The 24,629-nt window shown below is 52.7% G+C and overlaps 10 protein-coding genes across 10 annotated transcripts; 5 read left to right on the top strand and 5 right to left on the bottom strand.

Annotated features, from left to right (window-relative positions):
- Nucleotides 1-52: 52 nt before the first annotated feature.
- Nucleotides 53-1,054, top strand: A1O1_02942 (deoxyhypusine hydroxylase; the record flags this gene model as incomplete). Its single annotated transcript, XM_007723850.1, has 1 exon — nucleotides 53-1,054. The coding sequence occupies one exon, from the start codon at nucleotides 53-55 to the stop codon at nucleotides 1,052-1,054; it is 1,002 nt and encodes a 333-aa protein (XP_007722040.1).
- A 70-nt stretch (nucleotides 1,055-1,124) lies between these two features.
- Nucleotides 1,125-1,496, bottom strand: A1O1_02941 (DNA-directed RNA polymerase I subunit RPA12; the record flags this gene model as incomplete). The annotated part of the gene is made up of 1 exon (XM_007723849.1): nucleotides 1,125-1,496. One exon carries the CDS (start codon nucleotides 1,494-1,496, stop codon nucleotides 1,125-1,127), a length of 372 nt encoding a protein of 123 aa, XP_007722039.1.
- Nucleotides 1,497-1,912: 416 nt separating this feature from the next.
- A1O1_02940 (uncharacterized protein) lies at nucleotides 1,913-7,249 on the top strand (the record flags this gene model as incomplete). The annotated part of the gene is made up of 3 exons (XM_007723848.1): nucleotides 1,913-2,042; nucleotides 2,092-2,242; nucleotides 2,293-7,249. The coding sequence occupies 3 exons, from the start codon at nucleotides 1,913-1,915 to the stop codon at nucleotides 7,247-7,249; spliced, it is 5,238 nt and encodes a 1,745-aa protein (XP_007722038.1).
- A 992-nt stretch (nucleotides 7,250-8,241) lies between these two features.
- On the top strand, nucleotides 8,242-10,356 carry A1O1_02939 (NADH dehydrogenase; the record flags this gene model as incomplete). The annotated part of the gene is made up of 1 exon (XM_007723847.1): nucleotides 8,242-10,356. One exon carries the CDS (start codon nucleotides 8,242-8,244, stop codon nucleotides 10,354-10,356), a length of 2,115 nt encoding a protein of 704 aa, XP_007722037.1.
- Nucleotides 10,357-11,671: 1,315 nt separating this feature from the next.
- Nucleotides 11,672-15,337, top strand: A1O1_02938 (uncharacterized protein; the record flags this gene model as incomplete). Its single annotated transcript, XM_007723846.1, has 2 exons — nucleotides 11,672-11,813; nucleotides 11,868-15,337. The coding sequence occupies 2 exons, from the start codon at nucleotides 11,672-11,674 to the stop codon at nucleotides 15,335-15,337; spliced, it is 3,612 nt and encodes a 1,203-aa protein (XP_007722036.1).
- A 1,482-nt stretch (nucleotides 15,338-16,819) lies between these two features.
- A1O1_02937 (uncharacterized protein) lies at nucleotides 16,820-17,683 on the bottom strand (the record flags this gene model as incomplete). The annotated part of the gene is made up of 1 exon (XM_007723845.1): nucleotides 16,820-17,683. One exon carries the CDS (start codon nucleotides 17,681-17,683, stop codon nucleotides 16,820-16,822), a length of 864 nt encoding a protein of 287 aa, XP_007722035.1.
- A 1,150-nt stretch (nucleotides 17,684-18,833) lies between these two features.
- Nucleotides 18,834-20,250, bottom strand: A1O1_02936 (uncharacterized protein; the record flags this gene model as incomplete). Its single annotated transcript, XM_007723844.1, has 5 exons — nucleotides 18,834-18,858; nucleotides 18,913-19,660; nucleotides 19,714-19,876; nucleotides 19,929-20,137; nucleotides 20,193-20,250. The coding sequence occupies 5 exons, from the start codon at nucleotides 20,248-20,250 to the stop codon at nucleotides 18,834-18,836; spliced, it is 1,203 nt and encodes a 400-aa protein (XP_007722034.1).
- An 899-nt stretch (nucleotides 20,251-21,149) lies between these two features.
- Nucleotides 21,150-22,841, bottom strand: A1O1_02935 (pseudouridylate synthase; the record flags this gene model as incomplete). The annotated part of the gene is made up of 1 exon (XM_007723843.1): nucleotides 21,150-22,841. The coding sequence occupies one exon, from the start codon at nucleotides 22,839-22,841 to the stop codon at nucleotides 21,150-21,152; it is 1,692 nt and encodes a 563-aa protein (XP_007722033.1).
- A 328-nt stretch (nucleotides 22,842-23,169) lies between these two features.
- A1O1_02934 (acyl-CoA thioester hydrolase) lies at nucleotides 23,170-23,702 on the top strand (the record flags this gene model as incomplete). Its single annotated transcript, XM_007723842.1, has 2 exons — nucleotides 23,170-23,249; nucleotides 23,303-23,702. The coding sequence occupies 2 exons, from the start codon at nucleotides 23,170-23,172 to the stop codon at nucleotides 23,700-23,702; spliced, it is 480 nt and encodes a 159-aa protein (XP_007722032.1).
- Nucleotides 23,703-23,936: 234 nt separating this feature from the next.
- A1O1_02933 (60S ribosomal protein L32) lies at nucleotides 23,937-24,451 on the bottom strand (the record flags this gene model as incomplete). The annotated part of the gene is made up of 2 exons (XM_007723841.1): nucleotides 23,937-24,167; nucleotides 24,287-24,451. The coding sequence occupies 2 exons, from the start codon at nucleotides 24,449-24,451 to the stop codon at nucleotides 23,937-23,939; spliced, it is 396 nt and encodes a 131-aa protein (XP_007722031.1).
- Nucleotides 24,452-24,629: the final 178 nt, after the last annotated feature.

Raw genomic sequence — 24,629 nt, 5'->3', positions numbered from 1 at the left:
TCCTCATTCGATTCTTATTCTGCTACGACTTCACCTGGCAGAAGTCCCGACAATGGCTCCTGCCGCTACGGAAACGAACACCTCTCATTTCGACCCGACGATAGCGGTCTTGCGAAAAGATTTGACCTCCGAATCGGTCCCTCTCGCGTGTCGTTTCCGAGCCCTCTTCTCCCTCAAGCATCTCGCATCTCAGTCACCGGGCCCTCAGGCGACAGCAGCCATAGAGGCAATCGCGGCAGCCTTTGCATCTCCCTCTGCCCTGCTCAAACATGAGCTGGCCTACTGTTTGGGGCAAACCAAGAATCTTGAGGCAGTGCCTTTCCTGAGGGCTGTCCTCGAGGACAGGTCAGAGGATGCAATGTGTAGGCATGAAGCCGCAGAAGCCCTTGGGGCCTTAGAAGACTTAGGAAGTTTGAACCTACTCAAGCAAATGAAAGATGACGAGCAAGAACCTGTGGTCGTGAGAGAGACGTGTGACATCGCCGTGGACCGCATTCAGTGGGCGCACTCCAAAAACAAACACGCAGAGACTCTGAAGCCCAGCGATTTCGCTTCTATCGATCCAGCTCCCCCGATGCCCCTAGTCTCAGATACCCCTTCAATCCCGGACCTGCAAAGGACCCTCCTCGATACCTCATTGCCGCTGTTCCAACGCTACAGAGCCATGTTTGCTCTTCGAGATCTTGCCTCCCCACCCGACCTTCCGACGGCAGAAGCGGCAGTCCATGCTCTGGCTTCTGGCTTTGCTGATCCATCAGCGCTTTTCCGACATGAAGTCGCCTTCGTTTTCGGCCAACTGTCACACCCAGCCTCGATACCTGCCTTGCGCTCTGTCTTGGAAAATCACAGGGAGGAAAGTATGGTGCGCCACGAGGCTGCAGAGGCGCTGGGAAGCCTTGGGGAAGAACCCGGTGTGGAGGATATGCTGCGACAATTCCTCGATGATCCCGAGCAGGTCGTCCGAGAAAGTGTTATCGTTGCTCTCGACATGGCGGAATACGAAAAGAACGGCGACATGGAATACGCCACCGTTCCCACCGAGGTCGTCGCCTAGTTGGAGGAGTTTTGTTAAAGTAGCGAGCACTGGATGGCGTTCAAGCATACTCAGGGCCACATAGGCTGTATCAATTATTCTGGACATCCTTGAACCCGCATTCGCATCTATAAAACACCGTAGTGCCTTCATCGGCACTCCGCAATTGCTTCGTATGGTAGAACATCTCCGAACGATGACAATTCGGACAATCTCGGGCAATGACCGCTTCCACCTGGAGATCTTCTGCGTTGATGCTTTGCACCTCCGAATGTTTCGCTCGCAACGCTGAAGGAAATGCGCTCGGCTTGGAGTGGGACGTGATCACTTTGGAGGAGGTGTCTTGGGTGTATTGGAAACAGTCTTCGCATTTGACCATATCGTCTTTGGTTTGTCCCGGGACCGTGCGAGGGAGAAGCGACCCGCAGGCGTCGCAGAACAGAAGACTGCCTATGGCAACCATCGTAAGGGCGTTGATTGAGATGTTGGCAGAGAAATCACGATCCTCGAAAAATTTGGGTCATAAACGACGAACGCATGCGCTGCACCAGTAGTTGAAAGGGCCCTGGCTGAAATGCCCGAAACGGCTAGCGTCAAAGGCATCCCGCAGTTCAGCCGCCTCCATTCGACATGGAATGGATGGCATCTCTCAATATATTGGTTCGCAGCCTGGTACCTTTTTCTCTTTCCCCTACAATTCTCTCCGCTGCACTCCCATTGTTCGCTATTTTGCTCGAAATCCCGGCAAACATGTGGCCGGAACTCTGCGTGTTTGGAGGCATCTTCTCTTCTCCCGCGCATCCCGCGATCTGAGTGGGAGGCCCAGAAATGAATTACCTGGGCGGTACTCTGGACGCGGACGCACCTCATTCCGCCAAAATGGCCATGACCGCAAAAGTCGAGGTTGTTATTCCACGACAGCCTCGTGATGAAATCAATCGGAGGCAAGTCTCTGTAGATGAGGCCTTAGAATACACTCCGATGACCACGTCGGTCCTCCCATCGCATGGTACGTTCGGTCACTCATGTACGAGTCCTTGCTAAGACACAATTCATAGATCGTATCCCCATCCCACAGGTAGGCCGCTCTACTCATATACGTCTTACTACCCCGGCCGAACGCCAGAGTGCGTACCATAGTGAACACTATAGTCAGCAAACAAGAGAACGTCTTGGTGAATTGTTGGATCCTCGCCGTCTCTCAGAAATGTATTCTTCAACTCGGAATCCGGGAATGATCAAGATCTAACAAATCACAGAAAGTTCAAACGCTCCTCCGTTCAAAATGACACCGCCCTGAAGTCAAACTTGAACCCCGTGCAGAAGATGGTTCTAAAGTTGGCCAAGATCGACTACACCTATCCTTCGTCAACCTCCACCCGATCCATGTTGAAGCAAGCGACTTCCAACAAGAGCAAACCCAAGTCAGCGCAACCCGCTGTCATCGTTGAAATCCCACAACCTCCTTCGTCCTTCCGGCGGAATGATTACGTCGCCATGCCCGACTTCCCAAAGAGACGTAAACTGGCTGAATCGGAACCCAATGGCATGCTTGCTTTGGACGTTGCTTCGAAAAGAGAGAAGGATGATCGACTGTTGACAAGTCTTGAAGACCGGCTGGTGGAGATCTTCGAGGCTCAAGATCGGCTGGCGCCAGACACCTCGACCGCGTCCACTGGGCTCAACAATACCATGTTCGATATGCCGGATGAAGACGATGAAGCCGAGCCGCGTCTGACGATACAGACTCAAGAACAACTGCAAGGGGTACTAAGCAAGGTACTGCATTCTGGTCGCCTAGCGGAGGCACCAATCGAGTATATCCAGCGACTGCAGCGACTTTGTGAACCCGCTATTGAAGCGGCACAGACTGTGAATATGAAAGTACCATCCGACTTAGCTGCTGAAGACATTACCACATGGCTGGGCAAGGTTCACAAAGGAGAAAGTGGAGCCGCCGCCGCATGCACCATGATATATACTGTCCTAGGCGCCTCACAGCACACTGAACTCATCAATCTCGAGGTGCTCCAATGGTTGCCAAATGTTCTCGTCAATATTTTCGAGAATTGTCTCATTCCTGTTATCGAAGCTAGACCAGAAGGACCACAGAGCGGAATGTTTGAGGTGGCGGCGGCACACAGCGACTCCTTGAAGAAACTCCTTGATCTCGGCCGAAAGCTTCTGGACCTCGTTGCGACAGTCTGTGTTCAGGTCAAAGGAGCCGGCTCCACGGTGAATTCGACCGAGTTTCTTGCCTCAAAACTGATCTTCGTCCAAAATGCCCATACCGACAAAGGATCCGCTTTGGGCGCTCAGACTTATGAGCGAGTACGCAAACAAGCCATGGCAGCGCTTGCAAAACTGTACGCCGCGTTTCCTGGCGAAAGGACTGCGATCCTGGACGAGGTTTTAACTTCTCTGGATAAACTCCCCTCCAACAGCAGAAGTGCACGGCAATACAAGCTGGGAAGTGGCAAGAGTATTCAACTTGTGTCCGCTCTGTTCATGCAACTGGTGCAAACGCCAGCCTTGCAAACACGGAACGATAGAGCCAGGAAAAGGCGACATGCACGTCAGAACCAATCAGAAGAACCCCAGCCTTCAGATGACGAAGATGCAGCAGGGGATCAGGAAGGGGACTCGACCACATTCGCAGATCAAGATGATCACAGTCCCCTGGACAAGTTGGCTAATACGGCGGATGGCCTATTCGACGATGCTTTCAAGAGCGCGCAGCAAATTGTCGGGTGGATGGTCGACAAAGCCTCAAGGGTCACCAAGACCGGCGACTCCCCTTATCGCAATATTCTCGACTTATTTGTCGAGGACTTGACCGTGGTACTGCCCTCAACCGACTGGCCAGCCTCGGAATTGCTCCTTACAGTCCTGACTCTCCGCATGATTGCGCTCGCGAAGAACGACAAGGCAGCTTCTACCAAGAACATGGCACTGGAATCATTGGGGGTTATGGGCTCAGCAATCTCTGAGATAAGAGCAACCGCGAGGAATCTACTCTCCTCCATCCTGCGGGATGGAGAATCAGCATCTTCCCAGATTGGTCAAGACCTGTCGAACCTGGTCAAGGATCGGGCTCACTTCTTCCTTCGAAATGACGAGCTTATCGCACCGGGAGGTCCTTTCTCGGTTGTCCATGCACACATGATGTCCAAGACTGGGCAGAGTCTCCGGACGAAGTCCGCGAAAGCGTACTTCCTTGTGCAGTATGCTACTTTGATCGGTCGGACACTGCGCGGAACGCAGACTGGGGATCAGGACAATGCTCTCGAAGATCTTCTTTCGCCGACCATCTCGACCATCCTTGATCAGCTGGCTGATCCAGATTCAGCACAATCAGCAGTGGATCAGCCGGCATTCACGCAACACGGAGCGCAATTAGCGTACTTGCTGAGCGTCCTCAATATGCGATTCTGCCGACGATTCCAGGATATCGCCAAAACCCTTGCCTCTTCTCTTTCCAGCGAACAAGCACAGGTCCGAAGCCGCAGCTTGAAGAGCGTGGTTACCATCTTGGAGACCGATTCGAGTCTTCTTGATTGGGATCCTACAATAGCAGACGACGTATTTAGATGTGCCTCAGATGATTCTTCCCTGGTTCGGGACTCGGCACTCTCTTTGATCGCCAAGTTCATCATGCCACGACCTGGACTTGAGGAAAAGGCGTTTAAGCGACTCTTGAAATGCGCTGGGGATGCCAATGCAGGGGTCCAAAAGCGAGCCATGGGTCATTTGAAGGACATCTATCTGAAAGAGTCCAGGCAGAACATGAAAGCCACCATTGCGATCGAATTCCTTCGGAGAACGGCAGACCAGGAGGACACGGTTGCCCAACTGGCAAGGAAAACCCTGGCCGACATCTGGATAGCTCCCAATCTGACATTGTTGGCAAACGCAAACGAGTCAGCGCACGCCGAGGTTGCTGTCGAAGACTTCAAAACACACATCGTCGCCTGCGTCAACAGTGACACCGCCGCATTAGCTCCTCTGCTCAAAGATTTTCTGGTTTGGAAGCTCAAAGATTCAAAACAAGTCATTCAAGTGCAAGAGCTCTACGCGCGGGTCGTCAAGAAGCTGTTGGACACTGCCAATGGATCCGAAGCAGGGCCGGCGGACTTGACGACTCTAGTGGCATTCGCAGAAGCTTGGCCGCAGACTGTGGTACCGTCGGATCTGACGAGCCTGAAAAGCTACTTGAAGGATTTGTCCAAATCCGACAATATTCTGAAGTTCAAGTCAGTGGTGGCAATATTCCGCTCTGTGCTTCCACATGTGTCGAGGACCCAGGAACCGTTGCTACAAGAAGTCCAACTGGATCTGATGAAAGCGGCCAAAAACCTGGCTCGGCGGCAAGAATTGGAGGAGGTGATGTCGTGCTTAAGGAGCATCGATGGCGTCCTGCACAATACTGGAAGAGTCGTCGCATTCGCAAAGTCGATCATGCAGAATGTGATACAGCCCAAGATAGCACCGCAGCTCAGGGAGAAGCTGGTAAAGGCAAACCAAATGAAGGAAATCCAAGTCCGGGAAAACAAAGTGAGGGAACAATCCCTACGACTCGCCGGCACTGTGGCGAAACATATCGACCTGGAGAGTTACCGAAAGAATTTCCAAGCCGAATTTCCCACCTTCAAAACTGGTTCGGTTGCAGGATTCATGGCTGACAGCATCATTCCTTTCACGTTCAAAGGGTCTAGCGCCGAGCTACGCTTGAAGGCTTTAGAAAGTCTGGGCTTGATCTGTCAGGCATGGCCAGGTCAATTCAACAAACAGCATGTTCGGGAGACATTTTTCCAAGTCTTGGATGGGACTTCCTTTACCGCGCTTGACGAAAACACTATCTTGAGAATGCAGCTCGTGGTGCTTGGGATCTTCGAGGAGCTGTATGCAAAGCGTGTCACCAGCAAAAGCGAGACCAATCAGAATGAGGGACAGGTAGAGGTCCAGGCGCTGAAGAACATTGGAGGAGACAGCAAGGCGCGAGAGGACGACAGTGCCATTTCGACCATCACCAACCCTCTGGTAGATCGCTTGCTCCGGATTGTCACGTCGGAAACGGGAGAGAAGGCGTTACTCGCAGCCCAGACCCTTGCCAGCATCGACCGGCAGGGCATGACCCATCCGAAGCAGAGTACAGCAGCGTTTGTGGCATTGGAGACAAACCCGGATCTTCGGATCTCGAGCGTTGCCAGAGTCGCGCATGAGCATCTTCACCAGCAGCACGAATCGGTGTGCGAAAGAGAGTATATCCACGCAGTGTTTGAGGCGTTCCGCTACCAGAATGAGGTATTTAAGGATTCTCGGGGCGCGACTATGCCGGGATTCAAAGCGAAGCTGTCTGCCGCGTTTTCCATCATCAGCACGAGCGGATCCAAGTATGTCAAGAAATTCCTCAGCAACCTCATCTCGAAACTCAACACGGAATTCTCGAAATTGACCATGAGCGGCGAAGACGTTCCAGAGCACGTTCTTTTTGTGCTGTTTGTCACGCAGAATCTGGCGTTTTTCGACTACAAGAAGATGGACGAACTGCTCCATGCCGTCTTGCAATTGGAACTGGCATTCGGCAAGAATGGTGGTGAAACAGCGCAGGCGATTGAGACTCACATTCCCGCGGTTGTTGCCGACCCAGGCGACAATGGCGAGGTGGTCGGGACAGTGCAAGATGGCCAGGCAAGTGCAGCGTCGGCAGTTGATCCAGGGCTTCTGCGTAGATTGGCCGCGGCAGCTTGTGCCATCACGCTGGTCTCGGAGGCAAGAAACTACTTGAAGCGGCAATACGGACTATCGCGAGACGTCAAAATGGCGATGCAACAAAATAAACAAACCAAGGAGTCGGCCAAGGAACCGGTGAAGGTGCATGGGATTACAGGGGACAAGTTCTGGAACAGTTCCAATTCAGTTCTTGCATCTCTCACCAGCACAGAAGCCATGATCGCACGTTGTCGCGAGTTTGTCACGCTGGTGGCTGTGGACGATGAGGTGAAGGTTGCCGAGGAGGAAGCAGAAGCATTCGCGGTGAACAGCATGGCCGCCGAACCGAGCATGAATGGAGCGCGAGGGACAAAACGAAAGAGTATCAACGGTTCTCTGGGAGGAACACCCAAGAAACCCCGTGGTCGTCCAAAGAAGAACGCCAGCAGACGTTCGTCAAGCATTTCATCTCTCGACAATCCGGACGGGGACTTTACAGGCTGATGCACTGCTGGCTGGTGATGTTTACAAATCTTTGGGATTTGAAGTTGCGAAGCATCTTTTCCAGGCGTTCTACGGATATGGACGGGGAACACAGGCGTGTGGATCTGAGAGGTATTTTCGCCGCAGGTCTGGGTGAGAAGGCGGCAGATGCTGTTTGACATGAATTATGATACCCCATATAGTTTCCAGGTGGCTGCAGCCGGTGGTAGACAGGACAACTCTCAGACTCGAGACAGGCAATGAGACATGCTGATGCTGCTCTACTATGCTAGCCAGTCGAGACCGTTGTTCGCGGCTTTCATTCGACGTGTTAGTCGGTTGTAGAGATCAGGGAAGATACTGCCGCGGTTAGTGGCGTCTACTAGTATGTAGCGCAAGGTCGAAAGAGCGGGCGGTGAGCGGCCGAGGGTGACGAGGGTGACGAGGGTGACGAGGGTGACGATGGCGATACATCGACAACAATGCAGATTGGATCGCCACAGATATTAGGGCATGAGTGGATGAGGATGATGATATCTATGGATTCAAGATAAATCCATGGACAAGAAGTGGTGACAATGAGGTCGACTGCCCACCGCAGCGCAGGCACTTACTATACAGAGTAGGTCACGTGCGACGATCGGCCCTTACTTTTTAGCAGTGTTTAGCAGTTTAACGATAACATTGTTGTAAACTACCTCTATTGCGTATCCACTCAGGTAGTTACTAAGGTACACACTACGCACTAGTACTACCTAATAATGTAGCGCTACTGATGACGTTGGTTGTCGTAACAGATCAGATCTCGATGCAGCAAGCACCCACCAGAGCTCGCCTCATCTCGGCCATCCATCTTGCGTCCCTCTACACCTACTCTCCCTGATTCTTGTTTATATTTTTTTCGCCCTTGCTGTCCGCTCTCTCCTCCTCTTGGCGACGCTCCTCCCACCGGTACGCCAAATTCTTGCCCGGTTACAGCATGTGGTAGAACTGCTGTTTCGTTCCCTCATATCATGGAGGCTCTCCCTCGATTAGCCCGCAATATCCGGCAACCGATCCGGATCATCCAGCTCTCCCAATGCCGGCCCTTTCATTCACCTCCTAGAGCCTCTTTCCAGTCTACGAAGTCGTTCTCGACCCTGAGACGATCTCCGTATATTGCTTTCCGAGCTCCTCGTCATCTGGCTTCTCAGCTTCCATCCCACAGCTTTCGGCGAACGGCTCCCGGCACCTTGCGCTATCTCACGACGAAAGAACTACCCAACCACCGTGGTCCGCTCACACGCTTCTTCTACCGTTTGTTTGCTTGGACGGGCATTTTTTTTGTGTGTTGCGGGACCCTGGTGGTCGCCTTCTTCATCTATGATGCCTCCACCTACAAGGAACCCCCCGGGGGAGAAGGCGACGTGCCTGTGTGCGAGGCCGCCCTGGAACCCAGAAGAGGAGGCCCCAAGAATCTACCGATAGCTCAGATCCTGGTCGATGATGAGGACAGTGAGGGCATGCTGGAGCAGAAATACAAGCCTAAATTGGTGATATTGGGGTCAGGATGGGGCAGTGTGGCCATGCTTAAAGAGCTCAATCCCGGCGATTACCATGTCACCGTGGTCTCTCCGGAGAACTACTTTCTTTTCACGCCCATGCTGCCCTCGGCCACAGTTGGCACCCTGGAGCTGCGTTCTCTGGTCGAGCCTGTCCGCAGGATAGTCAACCGACTCCGAGGCCACTTCCTCAAGGCCAGGGCTATCGACGTCGACTTCTCTCACAAACTGGTTGAAGTGGCTCAAACCGATGCGAACGGAGTGGAACAACACTTTTACCTCCCCTACGATAAATTGGTGATCGGCATAGGATCGACCACGAACCCTCACGGTGTCAAAGGCTTGGAGAACTGCAACTTCCTCAAGACCATCGAAGATGCTCGTCTGATCAAGAACAAGATCCTGCAGAACTTGGAGTTGGCTTGTTTACCAACCACCTCTGACGACGAACGGCGGAGATTACTGTCCTTCGTCGTGAGCGGCGGTGGTCCCACCGGTGTCGAGTTTGCCGCCGAGCTGTATGATATGCTGAACGAAGATCTCCTCAAGTCATTCCCCAAGATCCTGCGGAACGAGATCTCGGTCCATGTGATCCAGTCCCGATCGCATATCCTTAACACCTATGACGAGGCTTTGTCCGTGTATGCCGAGAAGCGATTCGAGCGAGACCACGTGGAAGTCTTGACCAACTCACGAGTCAAAGAAGTCAAGCCGGACAGGATCATCTTCACACAGATGGAAGATGGGAAACCTGTGAGCAAGGAACTGTCCCTGGGCTTCTGCCTTTGGTCGACCGGCGTTGCGCAGACGGAGTTGAGTCAGAAGATCGCTCAGAAACTGGGAGATTTCCAAAACAATCGTCATGCCCTGGAAACCGACACTCATCTGAGACTGATCGGAGCTCCTCTGGGAGACGTGTACGCCATTGGAGACTGTGCGACGGTTCAAAACAACATCGCCGACCATCTGACGACCTTCCTCCGCGGCATCGCGTTCGAGAAAGGCAAAGACCCGGACAAGGTGCTCATCACGTTCCAGGATTGGCGTGGTCTTGCCCATAAAGTCCGAAAGCGCTTCCCTCAAGCTGCAGGCCATCTGAAACGTCTTGATCGCCTGTTCGATGAGTACGACAAGGACAAATCCGGAACGCTGGACTTTGACGAGCTTCATGAGCTGCTTGTCCAGATTGACAGCAAACTCACCTCCCTCCCGGCGACGGCACAACGGGCCAACCAGCAAGGTCAGTATCTCGGACGGAAATTCAACAAGATCGCCGCCGCCATTCCAGGGTTCCAGGCCAATGAAGTCGACTTTGGGGATCTCGACGAGGCCGTCTACAAGGCCTTTGAGTATCATCACTTGGGCAGTCTGGCGTACATTGGCAACGCGGCCATCTTTGATTTCGGCGGTATGAATTTCAGCGGTGGGTTGATTGCTGTGTATCTGTGGCGAAGTATCTATTTCGCCCAGAGCGTCAGTCTCAGAACAAGAATCCTTTTGGCCATGGATTGGACCAAGAGAGCTTTGTTTGGAAGAGGTGAGTTCTCCGTTGAAATCTTGATGCCAGCTCAAGGGTTTTTTTACTAACGTCAGGATTAGATTTGATGAGCTTCTAGACCATTTTTCCGAAACCAGGCAAATGTTCGACGGGCGGTAAAGGGACTTCTGATCTGAAGGCGACCCTCTCGACTCGGGTACTTCGAAAAGCTAGCTTGCCGAGAGTGAGACGCCTCTATGCTTCATTAGCATGGTCTATATGAGCCCGTCACTGCAAATCCTCTGGGAAACTGATACACATGACAGAGCCACCATGTCACATCGAAAACTTGCGGCTACTGGCCAGACAGGGGCGAACTTTAGATGAAGAATGACTGCAATTACCTTCTTCTGCTGCAATCAGTTCTACGCGAAGGCAACAGTACTGTTTCATATATTCACCCGAAGACTTTGTTGCAGCGGCTCATGCGAACGGCTCGATAGATGTCGACATCGGCTTTCCAATGGTTGATTGTGCAATTTTACAGAGCCTCTTTCTATGTGAATACTGCGCAGCATGATGATAGCGAGCGACAGAGACGATTACAGTTGCGTGGCAATAGCGAGAGAAATGTTGCAGCGTTTTTGAAATCTAGTATTGAATGCCTTGCAAGGCTGTGTTCTTCCTGTCCACCATGAGCGATCCAAATGCGATATAGCATTGTACTTTTCGCCTACGAGTGCTGCTTTTATCGTGATAGTAGGAAGCAAATTCCACGACTTTTTACAAAAGATACATATGGGTTTACGTCCTACTACTGAGATGTATTCGCAGTCCCGTCCTGGGATGGAAAGAGTGCCAAACGCAAAGTTACATGCTGACTCCCTCGCGTGTATTTGAATTCGCCTGATTTTGCACCAACGGTCAACATGCTCCCAAAGGAGAAGGGTGCGAAAAGTGCCAAAAAGATGTGCCGAGCCTGAGGAACTGATGTACGGGAATAAATCATAAATGGCAAAAAAGGTCCTGCCCGGGATTGAACCGGGGTCACGGGAAGAGTTCTTGAGATCAGAATCCCGTGTGCTAACCACTCTGGATGCATGTTAGTAAATACTTGATAAGTCGGTGAATTGGAGAACCACATACACACTACAGAACCGATTCTGTGCTTGAATTGCGCCAGAAATTCTGCGACTTTAAACTATAATGTCAATTATTGTGGGTGGCGACTTAGGGGTGATGGATGGGGCCACTAGCTGTATTCGGTCATTCCTTATAGTTATTATAAGTAGGGCCAATCTTCAATCTTGGCAGAGATTTTGTCGGGCATAAGGTACGACAGGCTCATATACTTCTATTCTGATCATACAGAGGTGAATCATTGGATCTCCGTTGTGTTCCAAGGAGGTCAAGGCAGATAGAGCCATGGCCGTAGACGAGGAACGGTCGAGGAAGAGGAGGAAGGTAGACGGCAGCACTTCCGCCACGTCTATATCCTTCAAGAGCGCCGACCAGATACACAGGCTTCTCCAGTCCTCACAAGGCTCATCTCCTCAGGTTGTAGCAGGTATGTTGGTCTTGTTCCTTTGCGAGGACAAAACGTTTGGGCTAACAAAAGCAGCGATTGAACGATTCAAACACTTTCTGTACCAAATCTCCGAGGACCAAAACATTGCATCCCAGACTGGGCAGTTGAAGGTCCTGAAGGAATATTGCGACCTGCAATCCTCTGCCTCCCATGAGGAGGTCGATTTCCCGGATCTCCTGTCAATATGGTACTCTGCAAGCCAAAGCAACGATGAGGCCGTCCTGTCTGCTGTCCCATCTGTTCTCACTCAATTCTTCCGAACAATATCTAGCCAGCTCGAGTTTCGGGAATTTGGTCTTTCCCTGTGTCACAGCTTGTTGAAGCGAGATCAATTGCGGATTTTCGACAAGGGCTTATCACTCCCGCGCTCCAAACAGCAGATCATCACGCCCTGTCTACAGCTCTTGACCGAGATCATCAGCTTTGACGGAGGTGCCCTCGCCAGCAATGTCTTTGGCCGGCGGGATTACCTGTACAGACGACTTGATGGCCTTCTTTCCCAATTACCATCTGAATCAACAGACACGCCCACGCCAACGCCAACGTCCGGCGTACATAAAGCAGCGCTGGAGTTTCTCTTGGCCAGCTTGAAGTACTTGGACTCCGAGTCAAAGACCGAGCTCATTACCCATGGCCGAACTCTATATTCTGCGGTTCGCAGTCTTCCGAGCGGAAGTGCCGATGTCATCACCAAGGCTCTAGATACCCTGGAGAGGTCGGTGCTGGCGGACGAGAGCCTTGCCAAACAAATCAAGCGTCGTTGTTTCAACTCGGGCTTTCTGGCTGCGTTGGCTAAGCTGTATGACTATCCGGTGGAATCTTCCTCCGCTGGAGACGGAGGTGATCATTCGACAAGCGTTCGCGAGGCTTTACAGCGACTATTACTCCAGGTATGTACCACTACAAAGGGAGTTCTGGTTCCTCAAACAGGCTGGTACCCCCCCGGTACGAATCCCGAATCGCTTCAGAAAGACGACAGCATGATTGATTTGGGACTGGACTCCCCCTTTTATTTCGACGACTTTACGGAAAAGGTGCCGGTGAAAAATGGCACGTTGGCAATCTTCATCCAGACTCTAAAACCCGAGAGCGACGTCCTGCAGGCGAATCTCATCATCTCGATATTCGCCGCTGCTCCAGAGCTAGTCGCCGACTACACCTCCAAAAAGCAAAAGCTCGTGGTGCCCCCTGGAGACGACCCCTTATGGCGAGGTCAATTCGCATTCCTGTTTTCTGTCGTCAAGCAACCCGTGCCGCCGAACTGTGGCTGGCCTGGCAAAACTCCGTCGACGCCTCCGCCACTTTCGATTGTCATCGAGAGCATTCTCCCAAAGCCGCTGGACCGGAGCACATTGACAAAATGTCTACAAACCAAGGACGATATCATCATGATCTCTGCCACCAGGGTGTTGACGGTGGCCTTGGAAAAGCTGGACTCGGCTTTGAAGATCTTTGACACTGCGCCGTCCGACACCACACTGTGGGCCCAGGCTGCCACTAGACTGATGAACCTCTTCATTGAGCGTATTCCGCCTCTACAGGATTTGGTTACTGCACTGCAAAGTCTCGACAAAGATAATGAACAAGTCCGCACGACCGTCCTGGAATGTATGGCGACCTACCACAAGATCTTGCCTTCCACTACCGTGGCCTCGAAGTTCGACATTGGGCCGACTTTAAGCAAGACTCTCCAAAGTCTCGAGTCTGACAGTCTGGAGCAGGAAAGGAGAGATGTGCTTCAGGAGCAGATGACGCATCTTGTGCAGATTGCCGATGCATCACTGGCCACCAAATGGTTTCATAGAACATCCTCTGAACCCACCTCGTTGGTTGTGCAACTGCTCCAATACTGTGCTCAGTGGCCCGACACTGCCGTCACCAAGCAATCTTTACCCGTCGTCCAAGCGGTTCTGTGCGGCAAAGGGATCCTAAGTTCTACCATGGCCGCCTTTCAAGCTCTACTCTTCAGTCTCACCCCGAGCAAGAAATGGCAGCCGGAGATCGAGATGTATCAGTTTCTAGACAACTGCATCACACGCACGATGCAACGGCCTGTGAAATACCTGGATCGTCTTGAACAGATGCAACAGTTATTGTCGGACACGACGGACTTGAGTCTCATTGCCTGTTGCATTGCCGAACAATGGTCGTTTGTGCTGAAGAAGGAGGACAAAAGTGCCAGAAAGAACATTGTGGGGTGGGTGGCAAGGCTCTTTTCAGCCCTGGAGGCTGCCGGCCAGAATTGGCGTGTGCTGAATCATCTGCGAGAGGAGATGGAACGACAAGCCGAGGGGATGGAAAAAGCAAAAGCAGCATTCGTGAAGGCTTTCGAGAAGCAACAAAAGAAGACCGTCACTCTGCCTCCGCTGGTCCCTACCGACAGTGGAGAGACGCCAGAGGCAGCAGAGTTAGGTTTGAACGACAAAACCCTCTCGGCTGATCACGCAGCAACAAACACACAATACCAGGAAACTGAATCGGACATGGACATGGACAAGACGTTCGCTGCACCCGCACCAATTCCGACCTCTCTCAGTGGCCTTGACCGCTGGACGAAGCCGGACTTCGAATCCGAGATCAAGTCGGGCCGTCTGGCCAGCCTTCTACGCTGTCTGATTTCTCCCGACACCGAGATCAGGCTCCAAGTATTCCACACGCTCCAAACAGTCATGCACGCCGTCGAGCAGTCGACGTTTCCCGAGAAGACACAGCTCTACCTCCTTCTGGGCGAAGTATATGAGACTCTACGCCTACACTCCATCTCCCTCTCCGTCTCCCACTCTCAAACCCACACCCACACCGATCCTTCGACCACTCTTTCCTCGGCCTCGTCTTCACTCCAACCAGCGCGACCACCACCATCAATCATCGCCGAACTAGCCATCCAGACTCTCCCTGTCCTAGCGGACCCATCATCCCCCTTCTACCGCAAAACCAACAAATTCCTGCTCCGCGCCCCCAGCTGGCCCACGTCGTCCATCCTCCCCTACTGGCTATCGCTGACATTCCTGACCGAGCCTGACAGCGACGACACGGATGTGGGCGGCCAGAACGCGCAAGCGTTGGAAATCGACCGGCTTCTCGACCTTCTGGCCAACTCGCTCCGCACGGATTCGGACATGGACCTCTTCCGCCGCGCGCACGTCTTCGCCCGGCTGTTTGCGTATTTCCTGGCCCCCGTGTGTTCGAAGCAGGCGCGCAAGAAGATCTTGCGCGTCGTGCACATCGCCACTACGATCCCCGGGGCAAGTGATACGCTCATTACTCGCGCCGGCGTGCGTGAGTGGTTGGCCATTGCACGGAACTTGCGTGACCACAGTGGTCATGGCGCGGCCCTGTTTGGGAAGGTCGATGCTGAAATCAGTTTGTTGGTGGATGTGCTGGCGAAGGAGGTCGAGAGGAGCTGTGATGCAGAGGCTATTGCGCGGTGGGAGAGTCAAAGATCGGTTTTCAAGGCGGGAGATGCAACGGGTATGGCGGGAGGTGAGAAGAAAGATGGATAGAGAAACAGTGGTGTGAGGTGATCAAGACGGAGAGGATGTAGACTCTTACGAAGACAAGCAGAATCAGATATTCATCTATCTACAAACTATGCTTGAGCCTCGTGTTAGGATAATACCTCTTCGGCCTATATTCATATTCTAGAGTCCATCTAAATGTATTGTTCATCCATGATCCAGGTAGCTAGCTAATTGAAATTCAATATAGTGGAGTCTTGATTATGATCATGATAGATATCCGGTATATTATATTATACTACCTTACGTATATAGACAGATATACTACGTATATATATACTCAGTACTTTGTCATGAACATCAAGCATTACCAAAATGAAGATATTCGACCCGAACGACCTGTCCAGCCAGCCGATAGATAGAAAGGTATATCCCACAATATGACTCCGAACTCTGAACAGGAAAGATAATGACTGGAAATCAGTTTCACACAGATATGTCTGTGATAGATCCTCCTTAATGGTAGAATCTCCCTTGTCTCCATCTGGTCCCTTCACCCACTGCACGTTATATATTCTGGAAAGACAATATGATAATCGTAGAACATCGACGGAGTCTGTTATCATCTAGATCATCTACCATCTACCTCGGAACTACTGCCACCGTGACCCTCTTAATTGTGGCCCTCAGCTTGATATCGACACTTGTTCCTGTAGGACAAAACAATGCCAGGCGAATATCGTCTCCTTCCATTCTTCCTCTTGTCTTGTCCGTCCACCTCACGAACAACTATGAAAGGTCGCTAGCTCGGCCCTTTCTCCTGTCAGGGGTTGCTTGCAATTCGTTTTCCACATATGTCTGGACTGCACTCGGGAGAGGCATCTCGTCGATGGCATTGCATTTTTTTAATCCAGATATCCGTGGCGGATGATATCGGTGACCAGTACGTGGTCCTGTAAATCGGTTTTCGTTTCTCGGGACATGTATCGTAATGCTTGGAGATCCTTCTCGATCTAGGACCAGGACTGCCGTTGCAGTTGCGTTTGCATCGCATCCGTATTCTTCTTGGTCCGTGGCTGCTGCGTCTACGTTTCTCCAGCACCCGCCGGCCTCGAAATATGGCATTTGTTCTGGGTTTGATCCCTCGAGTTCAGATAATCCACAATGAGTTCCCAGAAACCGCTCCAAGCGGAAAAGACTTAACAAGTCCTCATCTGTGCAGGCCGTCGATTGCCGTGTTCTGCATGATTCATACTAGGAGGGCTGCTTGCCAGATCTTGGGACGGCCTCGGGTGTCGACTCGTCGGATGGTCCGACTCACGTCACAGCCTCTGTTAAGATCCCGGCTGGACAGTCGGCGAAAGGTGGACTTTTGCGGTGTAAGTTGAGAAGTGCCTCCATCTCTAACGGGTTCGAAGGTCTCGTCTGACTTGCCCACGGTAGGACCTGGACCCCTAGTCTCGGGAGAATTCTGGGGATGTTGAAATGTCATGTCGGTTGGAAAGGGACCCGACGAAAATCATCACCTCAATCTCCAACCATAGCTCTGACTCGTTCGATCCTCATGACAGCCTTTTCCAACCTGTCCAGCCTCCTTCTCTTGTCCCCGTCCCTCTGCTCCAGGACTTTGACTCGTTCCTCCAATTTCGCCCTGGCCTTGCGCTCGGTCGCGACCATTTCATTGGCTTCGCCGAACAGCTGGGCCGTCAGATCTTCCAGTTCCATCTGCGTTTCGGAGAGATTGGTCTCGGCGCGCAATCGCAACGTGCGCTCCTCTTCCAGCGAATTCTGCAGGGAAGACATCGTGACGACCTGGTTGTCAGACCGCGTGGACTGGAGAGTCGGAGCGGAGAGCTTCAAACTCGAGAACGACGTCTTGGGAGGCGAGAGCATGTTGGGTTGCGGGAATGTCCCCGTCGCCGGAGTCACTGGTAAATTTCCCGAACTGGAGTCTTTCCTGCGCCCAGGTAGAAAGGCACTTAGGCTTGCTAACCTGGACGGCGCGTGCTGGCCGGCTGCTGTGGGCGCGACGGCCGGACCTGGACCCTCGAGCGGCGGGGTGCTTGTGGCTGGCACTTGTGTCTGCTGTTGCTGTTGAGATCTCCCGTACGCTTCTCTCAAGTGACGGATCTCGTCCTCGTAGTCGGCCAGCTTGTCGACGGCTGCGGCAGCTTTGGAATTGAGCAGTTTGACCTGCGATTCGAGGTCGAGGATGCGCCGGTGCGCTTCGGTGGCTTCGGTCGAAGCGTCGATGGGGAACGGGAGATGGTAGCCGCACGACGGACAGGAGGAGGAGGCCAGGGCGGCGGCATTGGCGTAGGATGTGGTCGTCGAGGTGTCGAACGAAGGAGCCATGGCCTTGCTATTGAGGAGGAGGGTCGATGTCGCCATGACACATTGTTCGAGAAGAGGTGGAGGGACGGTGGTTTGTAGCTCGTGGTTCGCGGAGGTCGACAGGGTCGAGCGCGTTTCGAGTCTTGGAGTGATTTTCTTCACGTCGAGGAGGGAGGTCCGCGTCGCACGTAAGTAAAGAGGAAGAAAGAACCGATCCTACTACTAGGCAACAGGAATCAGATGCTTCTATCACCAGCTGATGAGGCTTAGAGGCGCCCCAGGACAGCCATTATTGGCACGGCGAAGTGATCTGGTTGTTGGCAACGGTGGCGGCAGCTGAGGCTGGGGCTGACGATATCAATCCAGGCGGCAACCCACACACTGTGTACCCCTGGCTTCGATCGTGGTATATGTATGGACGTATGTTACTCGCGACACTGCAAGCCAGATGCCAAATTAAATTCCCCTCGAACAAATCTTACAGCGCGTGGATGCGGGTTGCAGCACAGACGCCTTGTCGGTTCACTCGAAAAACGGGGTGCGGCTCGGAGATGGGACTCGACGTATGGGAGGAATCGACGGATATTAGAACCTGTCACTCGACATGTTTCGTCGGCTGTCAAACGAAAGTGAATGAGTGGATGAATAAGTGTTCGCTTCTTTTCTCTTTCTCCATCGTCGGCGCGTGTTTCGGGCTGCCGGCCTCGCCGTCACGTGGCCATCCCAATATGAGCATAGCAACATTCCATACCGTAACCACCACAGCCTTTTGATGTTAGGATCACTGGACGGTGGAATGGCTCTGTTGTCCAGTCTAGCCAGGGATTCATGTGAACATGCCTATCACGGCGGCAAGGGCAGATCTAAACTGTCGGCGATTTCACTGGTGCACACACGCATTCGGTCCGGGATTCAGAGTGCGATGGTATGGTTTGTTCTCGTCGCCTACTTCGACGAGTGCTCCTCCTCCTGGGTACAAACGAGAACCAGTGTTAGCAGAGCAGAAGGCCAGTTTCTATGGACTCCGGGAAATGGAGAGAATCGACCCAAATTGCATCTTCGCGATGGTAATAATGACCTCTTGTTCCATCCCCTACTCCCCTGTCTCCAGATCTTCACGCCAGTTGGGAAATTGGGAACATTGAGTATCTCAAACAACGAAAATGGGACGAGGAAGCAATACCTCCTCGCTACCCTCCGGGACAGTCTAAAAGAAGTAAGGAATGGCAGCACTGGAACGGTTAGCAACAAAGCTCTCCCTTGGAAAAGTGGACGCTGAAACTTACGCGATAGTCAAGGTCGCCGTGAGACCGATCAAAGCCCTGTTCCTCACTTTCTCCCTCTTCAACTTCTCCTGCAGCACCCGCGCCTTCTTCGTTGGCTGGACGGGCATCTCGGCGTCGACATCGGACGGTTCGGGTTCGGGGGCCTTCCGCTTCTTAGAGGCTTTCGGAACGGGCTCCAGGGCCTTGGCTTCCTCCACCATTTTCCTTGCCGTTTCCAACATCTTCTCCGTGTCTTCGGGTGAAGGGAGCTCAGGCGATGCTGATGGCATGTCGACCGTCACTCTCGAGTGGGTGGTCTCCGTAGTCTCACCAACGTCGACTGTTTGATCCACCTGGACCTTGACCATGTCTTCGTTGGAGTCCGATTCGGTGGGCAGTTTGGTGGGCGAGCCAGTTTTCCTTTTCGTAGGTGCGACGGATGCTGCATCGTTCAGTGCAGACTGCAGAGTCGCGCTGGCGGCATTGGCATGAGCAATGTTGGCTTCCTTCTGTGCCTTTGTTTGTCTCTTTTTCGGCGACGATTTTGCCTTACTTGCGGTGTCTGTTTTGCTTGGGGAGGCCGACCTTGTGGCTCTCGAACGGGGTGTCTTGGTGGGAGGTGGCAGTTTGGTCTGGCCCGTTGGGAGATCAAACCTGGGAGGCGCACTAATCGGCTTTTTGGAGCTTGAAGGTGCTTGCGAGATCTCGGCTGGGTCGAGCAGGGCGCGAATCCATTCAGTCAGACCGTAATCCGCGGCCAATTCGAGGGCTGTCGCGTACGGTCAGCGTGGTCTGTTCAATCAGTGGATGAGTTAACCGTACCAAACTCCGGGGCTACCCAGACATTGCCTGCAACTTCGTCCTGACTCGTGGCATCGAGACTTTTGAGATAATCGCGCTCTTCTTTCTCTTCGGCATGAGCCGCCCAAGGGAATGCGATCTTGAACATGCCGGTAGCGCTCACGAAACCGTCCTTGCTCCTCCTCTGCAACCAAGGTTAGACGTGCTGGAAGTTCCCTTCATTACGGCAATCATACCATGAGAAAGTATGTTTCCGGATGAGGTTGATTCTGCTGAGTTGAAAAAATCTCGGAACCAGTGAGGTCATCTGGGAGAGGAGCGCGAAGATGTGCATATTCGAAAGGTCCCAGATTTTCTGCCTTTGTCGCGTTCGACGTCCCAACTTGCCCGGGCTTCACGGTCAACTTTGTCTTACCGAGCCGCCTTCGGTTGAGCAGCTCTTCATCTACTCGCGCGTCAGTTCATCCTCGCATTGTAATCACCAGAAATCAGCATCTTACATGACGGCGCCGCGCCAGGCGCGACCAATGGATTTCGTTTTTCAGGTAAGGATCGCATCTTTCTCTCGGTGGGTTGATGGTTCGCGAGGGCGGAAATGAGTCAAGGTATTGTCTGTCGAGAGCGCTGAGAGTTGTCTTGCGACGCGAGCTTGAATGAGTGGAGGATGACGATGCGACAATCTGCGAGGTTCGCCGCCCGTGATAGGATCGTGGTACTAGTACCTAGAAACAGGGTACAGAGAACGGCGCAGGTAAGCCGCTTAACTCTTCAAGTGGCAGAGCAACGTTGGACAACGCGATCGACGGGATTGAATATATCGAAGGAAATGGAGACCGCGACCGGGGAGGGGAGGGGAGGATGAGGAAGCGATTAGACTGAAATCGACGAGGACGAAATAGGTCCGTCACCTCTGCTTCTGGCGTAACAAAGGTGACTAGCCTGTCGCCGGTGGCAGGGAGAAACGGAATGGAGCGGCAAGACTTTGGGGAGAACAGGAAGAGCCAGGCGGTGGTTGGTTGAGGGGAGAGGTCTCCCTACTAGAGTGCTAGTACCCCCATAGCTCCCTAACGGCCCCTAAGTGCCTACTACTGCCTAATATCTATTATTCCTAGGTGGACTTTACCTGGTAGGTGCGCCTACACCGTTATCTACCTCCTCTAGTGGACTGGTAACTGATCAATTATTAGGCGCTAGGTGTCTATCACCTTTTAGTGAGGGAGCCTGGACCATCTTGCCTTGGCCACGCCTAGGCTTTTAATTGAGGAGGCTGGATGGCATTGAACCTCTACAGAAGAAGAGAACAACTGCACGGCCTCATTCAGCCTTATATCGACGCCTCTCTGGTTCTCGCTAGGCTATCCTTCGCAAGGGCGGCAGCTAATATGTCTATTGCTATACAATTGCCTAGAAATCGTCAGATTGGAACCTGAGATATGATCCCATGCTCAGCATCAACGTCAACTGTCTTCCTTGTTCTTCTTCTCCCCTAGACGATTCTTCAACTTCTCGTTTTCTTTCTCATCGCCAATGTCCAGCACTTCCTCCCCATGATACTCCCAGCTTCCAATATCCCTCGGGCCCTCCATTCCGGCAGGTGGAAAGGCCCATTGAGGTACTGGACTGCGATAGCTCCAGCTCCCCCCTACATCTGCATAGGATATTGCATGGAGGTAAATGCCCAGCTCGTGCGGCCCCGGATCTGAATATAATGGCGTGTCGCACACGGGACATTTCTCTCCAGTCATTTTCTCCCCTTTCCGCTTATTGTAGTCGGCCACCATTTCGTCATGTGCCTTCACGAACGCGCCGTACTGCGCATCGTCGTGCATCGGGTCCTCCCCTGGGCTTGCCAGGGTTCCGGCGTGAAGAGTTCCTGAATCCAAAGGTTTGAAGTGCGGGTCCGCCTGCGAGACATCGGAAGTATGTGCATCAAGTTTGGCCGCGTCCGAAACGGTCATCTGTTGGGTTTGATCCACGAGCTTCGCCAACCGTTCTTGCTCGTACGAAAGGGAATCTGATACCTCAGTTTTGCCTACCCTTTGCAGTTTCGCAATGATTTCCTCGTCGTTCTCGCCCGTAGATTCATTCCGTGCCAAGCTCGGCCCAAAGACGGCTCTATTGCTGTAGATGGGGTCGTTGGTGATGGGATGTCCAAGGAACTGCAGGTGCACGCGGATTTGATGGGTACGGCCCGTCAAAGGCAGGCAATGGACAATACTGTAGCCTTCATCTTCGGCCCCAGAAATGGGAGGCGCAGGCTGGGCCACTTGCTCGCCAGAGGATGTGCCCGTCGAGCCCTGTTCACCGGTGGTCTCGGCCGACTTGGATGACTTGTGTGGATAATATGCCAACCGTCGGAACAGTGTCTTTGCAGACTTCCCACTCGCTCTTGCTCGGTTGAGACCAAGGATCGGGCTGATCTGGAGAATGCTTTCTTCGCACTTGACCACGCCGCCTCGCATCGGGTCGCCATCCCAGCCCTCCCCATCTGGAAATCTTCCCTTGACTCTTGCGACGTATTCCTTGCGCACCGTCCGTCCACGTAGCTTCTCACTGATCGTTTCCGCCTCTCGGGGCGTTTTGCCGATGAACATGACTCCACTGGTTAGACGGTCCAGCCGGTTGCAAGGCAAAGGTTTGAAAGCATGGTCCCGTTCTGCTTTCATGATCTCGACCACAGAGTTGTAGTTGTACCGGCCGGCAGGATGAACAGGTACGCCAGCAGGCTTGTCGATCACAATCATTTCGTCCGTTTCATGGATGACTCGAATCGGTTGTGCAGTGACCGGAGGCTCGTGTCTGTGCAGGGTGTGTGAGATGAGATCCCCGTTCTTGACAACAGTATGGATATCTTTACATGGTTCCCCATTGACCGCTATTTTCCCTGCCTCAATCGCGTCCTTGTAGTACTCGCGGGTGCGGTCGCGAAACTCGGATCCAAAGATGTCGAGGAGTTCCCGGCCGCGCCATCGTTGTTTGCAAAATGTGTTGTAAGTAAAGTCATAGGGCGCAACCCGTCGTAGGCCGTTTTCGTGGTAGTAGGGTCGAGGCCATGGGTCGCATGGAGCGATTGTCGACAGAGGGTCTTCGAATGGCATCCTGTCGTCGTTGGATGGCTTAGGCTTGATTTCCACTGTGGTTAAGGCCATGCTGCGCGTGGGATATCGGCCGCGGCTCGCCAGGTAGGCAAGCACACGTGGTGAGAGAGCCAGGGATGCTTATGCGATTTTCAGACTACCGTAAATTTGACATGTTGTTGGACTGTCTTGAGACGTAAAGACAGTCGTTGCTCTTTACCTAAACAAGTCGATACTGCGGACTTTGATTTTTTCCCTCGTAGTACTTAGTACGGGTGGTCGCCATTTTAGTAGCCGCGGCACGGGGATTCATGGCGCCAAACCTCAGACTTTGAATACGTACTTATTTCCTTTCGCAATCCTTGATCAGCCTATCTTGGTCTTATAGCTCAGGGACAAAATGTTGGGATTGGATATTGCTTCTAAGCGGAACAGGAAGCCTGGCGACTACCCCTATCATCTCGACTACAGAACTCGTTGGTTCGTCTCCAGACCTGTTGCCGCGGCAGGAGAGAAACTTATTTCTCGCGCAGGTCGGACAATGATGTCTACCATCATATGAACAACAGCATCTACGCCTTTCTGATCGACTCGATAGTCAATGCTTACTTGATCGAGAAATGCGGTCTCGACCCAGCAACTTCGCAGCAAGTGGGCTTGGTGGTCAGCACGTATTGTGACTACTTTGGATCCGTCGGATATCCATCGGTGCTCGACCTGGGTCTGAGAGTTGTCAAGCTGGGCAAGTCTAGTGTCATGTATGAGGTGGGCATCTTTGAGCAGGGCAATGAGCAAGTGAAAGCTGTGGGGGGCTCGATCCATGTCTTTGTGGAATCCAAAGGGCGGCGACCGGCCAAAGACGGAATGGAGCCTCGTATGAGAGAAGGACTGACGCAACTCCTCGAGAAGGACAAGGAAACAGCCAAATTATGACCGAAGAGAACCCAGATATGGTTGAAATGGTATCGATTTTTGATCTTTTGCTCTCATGTCGACCACACGGTCCGTACGATCCCCATAACCCGGATGTCAACCGCAAAAGGGCGTCGTAGCCATATTCTTAATGCGCACCATAAACCATCCAGGATCTGGTGTAATGGACCTTTCGTCGAATCGTCGTCTAGTACAACCACCACAATCTCCCGCACCCGTCCCAAAGCCCCCAGCTTATGACTCGGTCGTGAGCTTGGCCTTGGGGTTGGTGACCTTGACACCCAACGCCTTCGCCTTGGCGACAATCTCAACACGCTTTCTCGAGGAAACGGCAGATGCAATCTCGGCGGCATAGGTTCGGTTGTGCATGAGAAGGAGGTCGACGTCTCGGGGGTTGTGAACGAGGAAAGCCTTGTGGCCTGAGGGCATCATGTGTCGGGTCTTCTTGTTCGAGCCATAACCAATCTGTGAATCGCCTCGTCAGCACAATATTCCCCAGCGTGTCCCTTGCCGCCTCGAGGTGATTCTGCTGATTGTCCCTCATGCGGCGTAATCCCTCTCGGATTCCTCAAGTTTTAACATACCGATGGCATGACCATCTGGCCCTTAAACCGTCTTCGAACTCGGTTGTCGATACCCTTTGGTTTTCTCCATGCTGAAGGCACACACTTGAATGTGTCGGACTGATGTCGGTGCCACTTCTTGGGGTGCTTCTTGATGATGGGAACGTGCTTCTTTGCGGAAACCATCTGCGCAACGGTCAGTAATGAATGGTAAATTTTCGAGCTTGATAAATCGAACCTTGTCGGGTATGGGCCGTGGCGCTTGAAGCAGATGCAAGAGGTGGTGGAAGTCGTTGTCTTCGAGTTCTCCAAGTCGCAACTTCGCAGACGCTCAATTTCTGCGCCAAGAGTTCCAAATTTGTGG

This window comes from Capronia coronata (assembly GCF_000585585.1).
Source record: "Capronia coronata CBS 617.96 chromosome Unknown acBCG-supercont1.2, whole genome shotgun sequence".
Taxonomy (NCBI): Eukaryota; Fungi; Ascomycota; class Eurotiomycetes; order Chaetothyriales; family Herpotrichiellaceae; genus Capronia; species Capronia coronata.
Note: the sequence above shows the minus strand (reverse complement) of the source record. Positions and strands in the feature narration are given on the sequence as shown.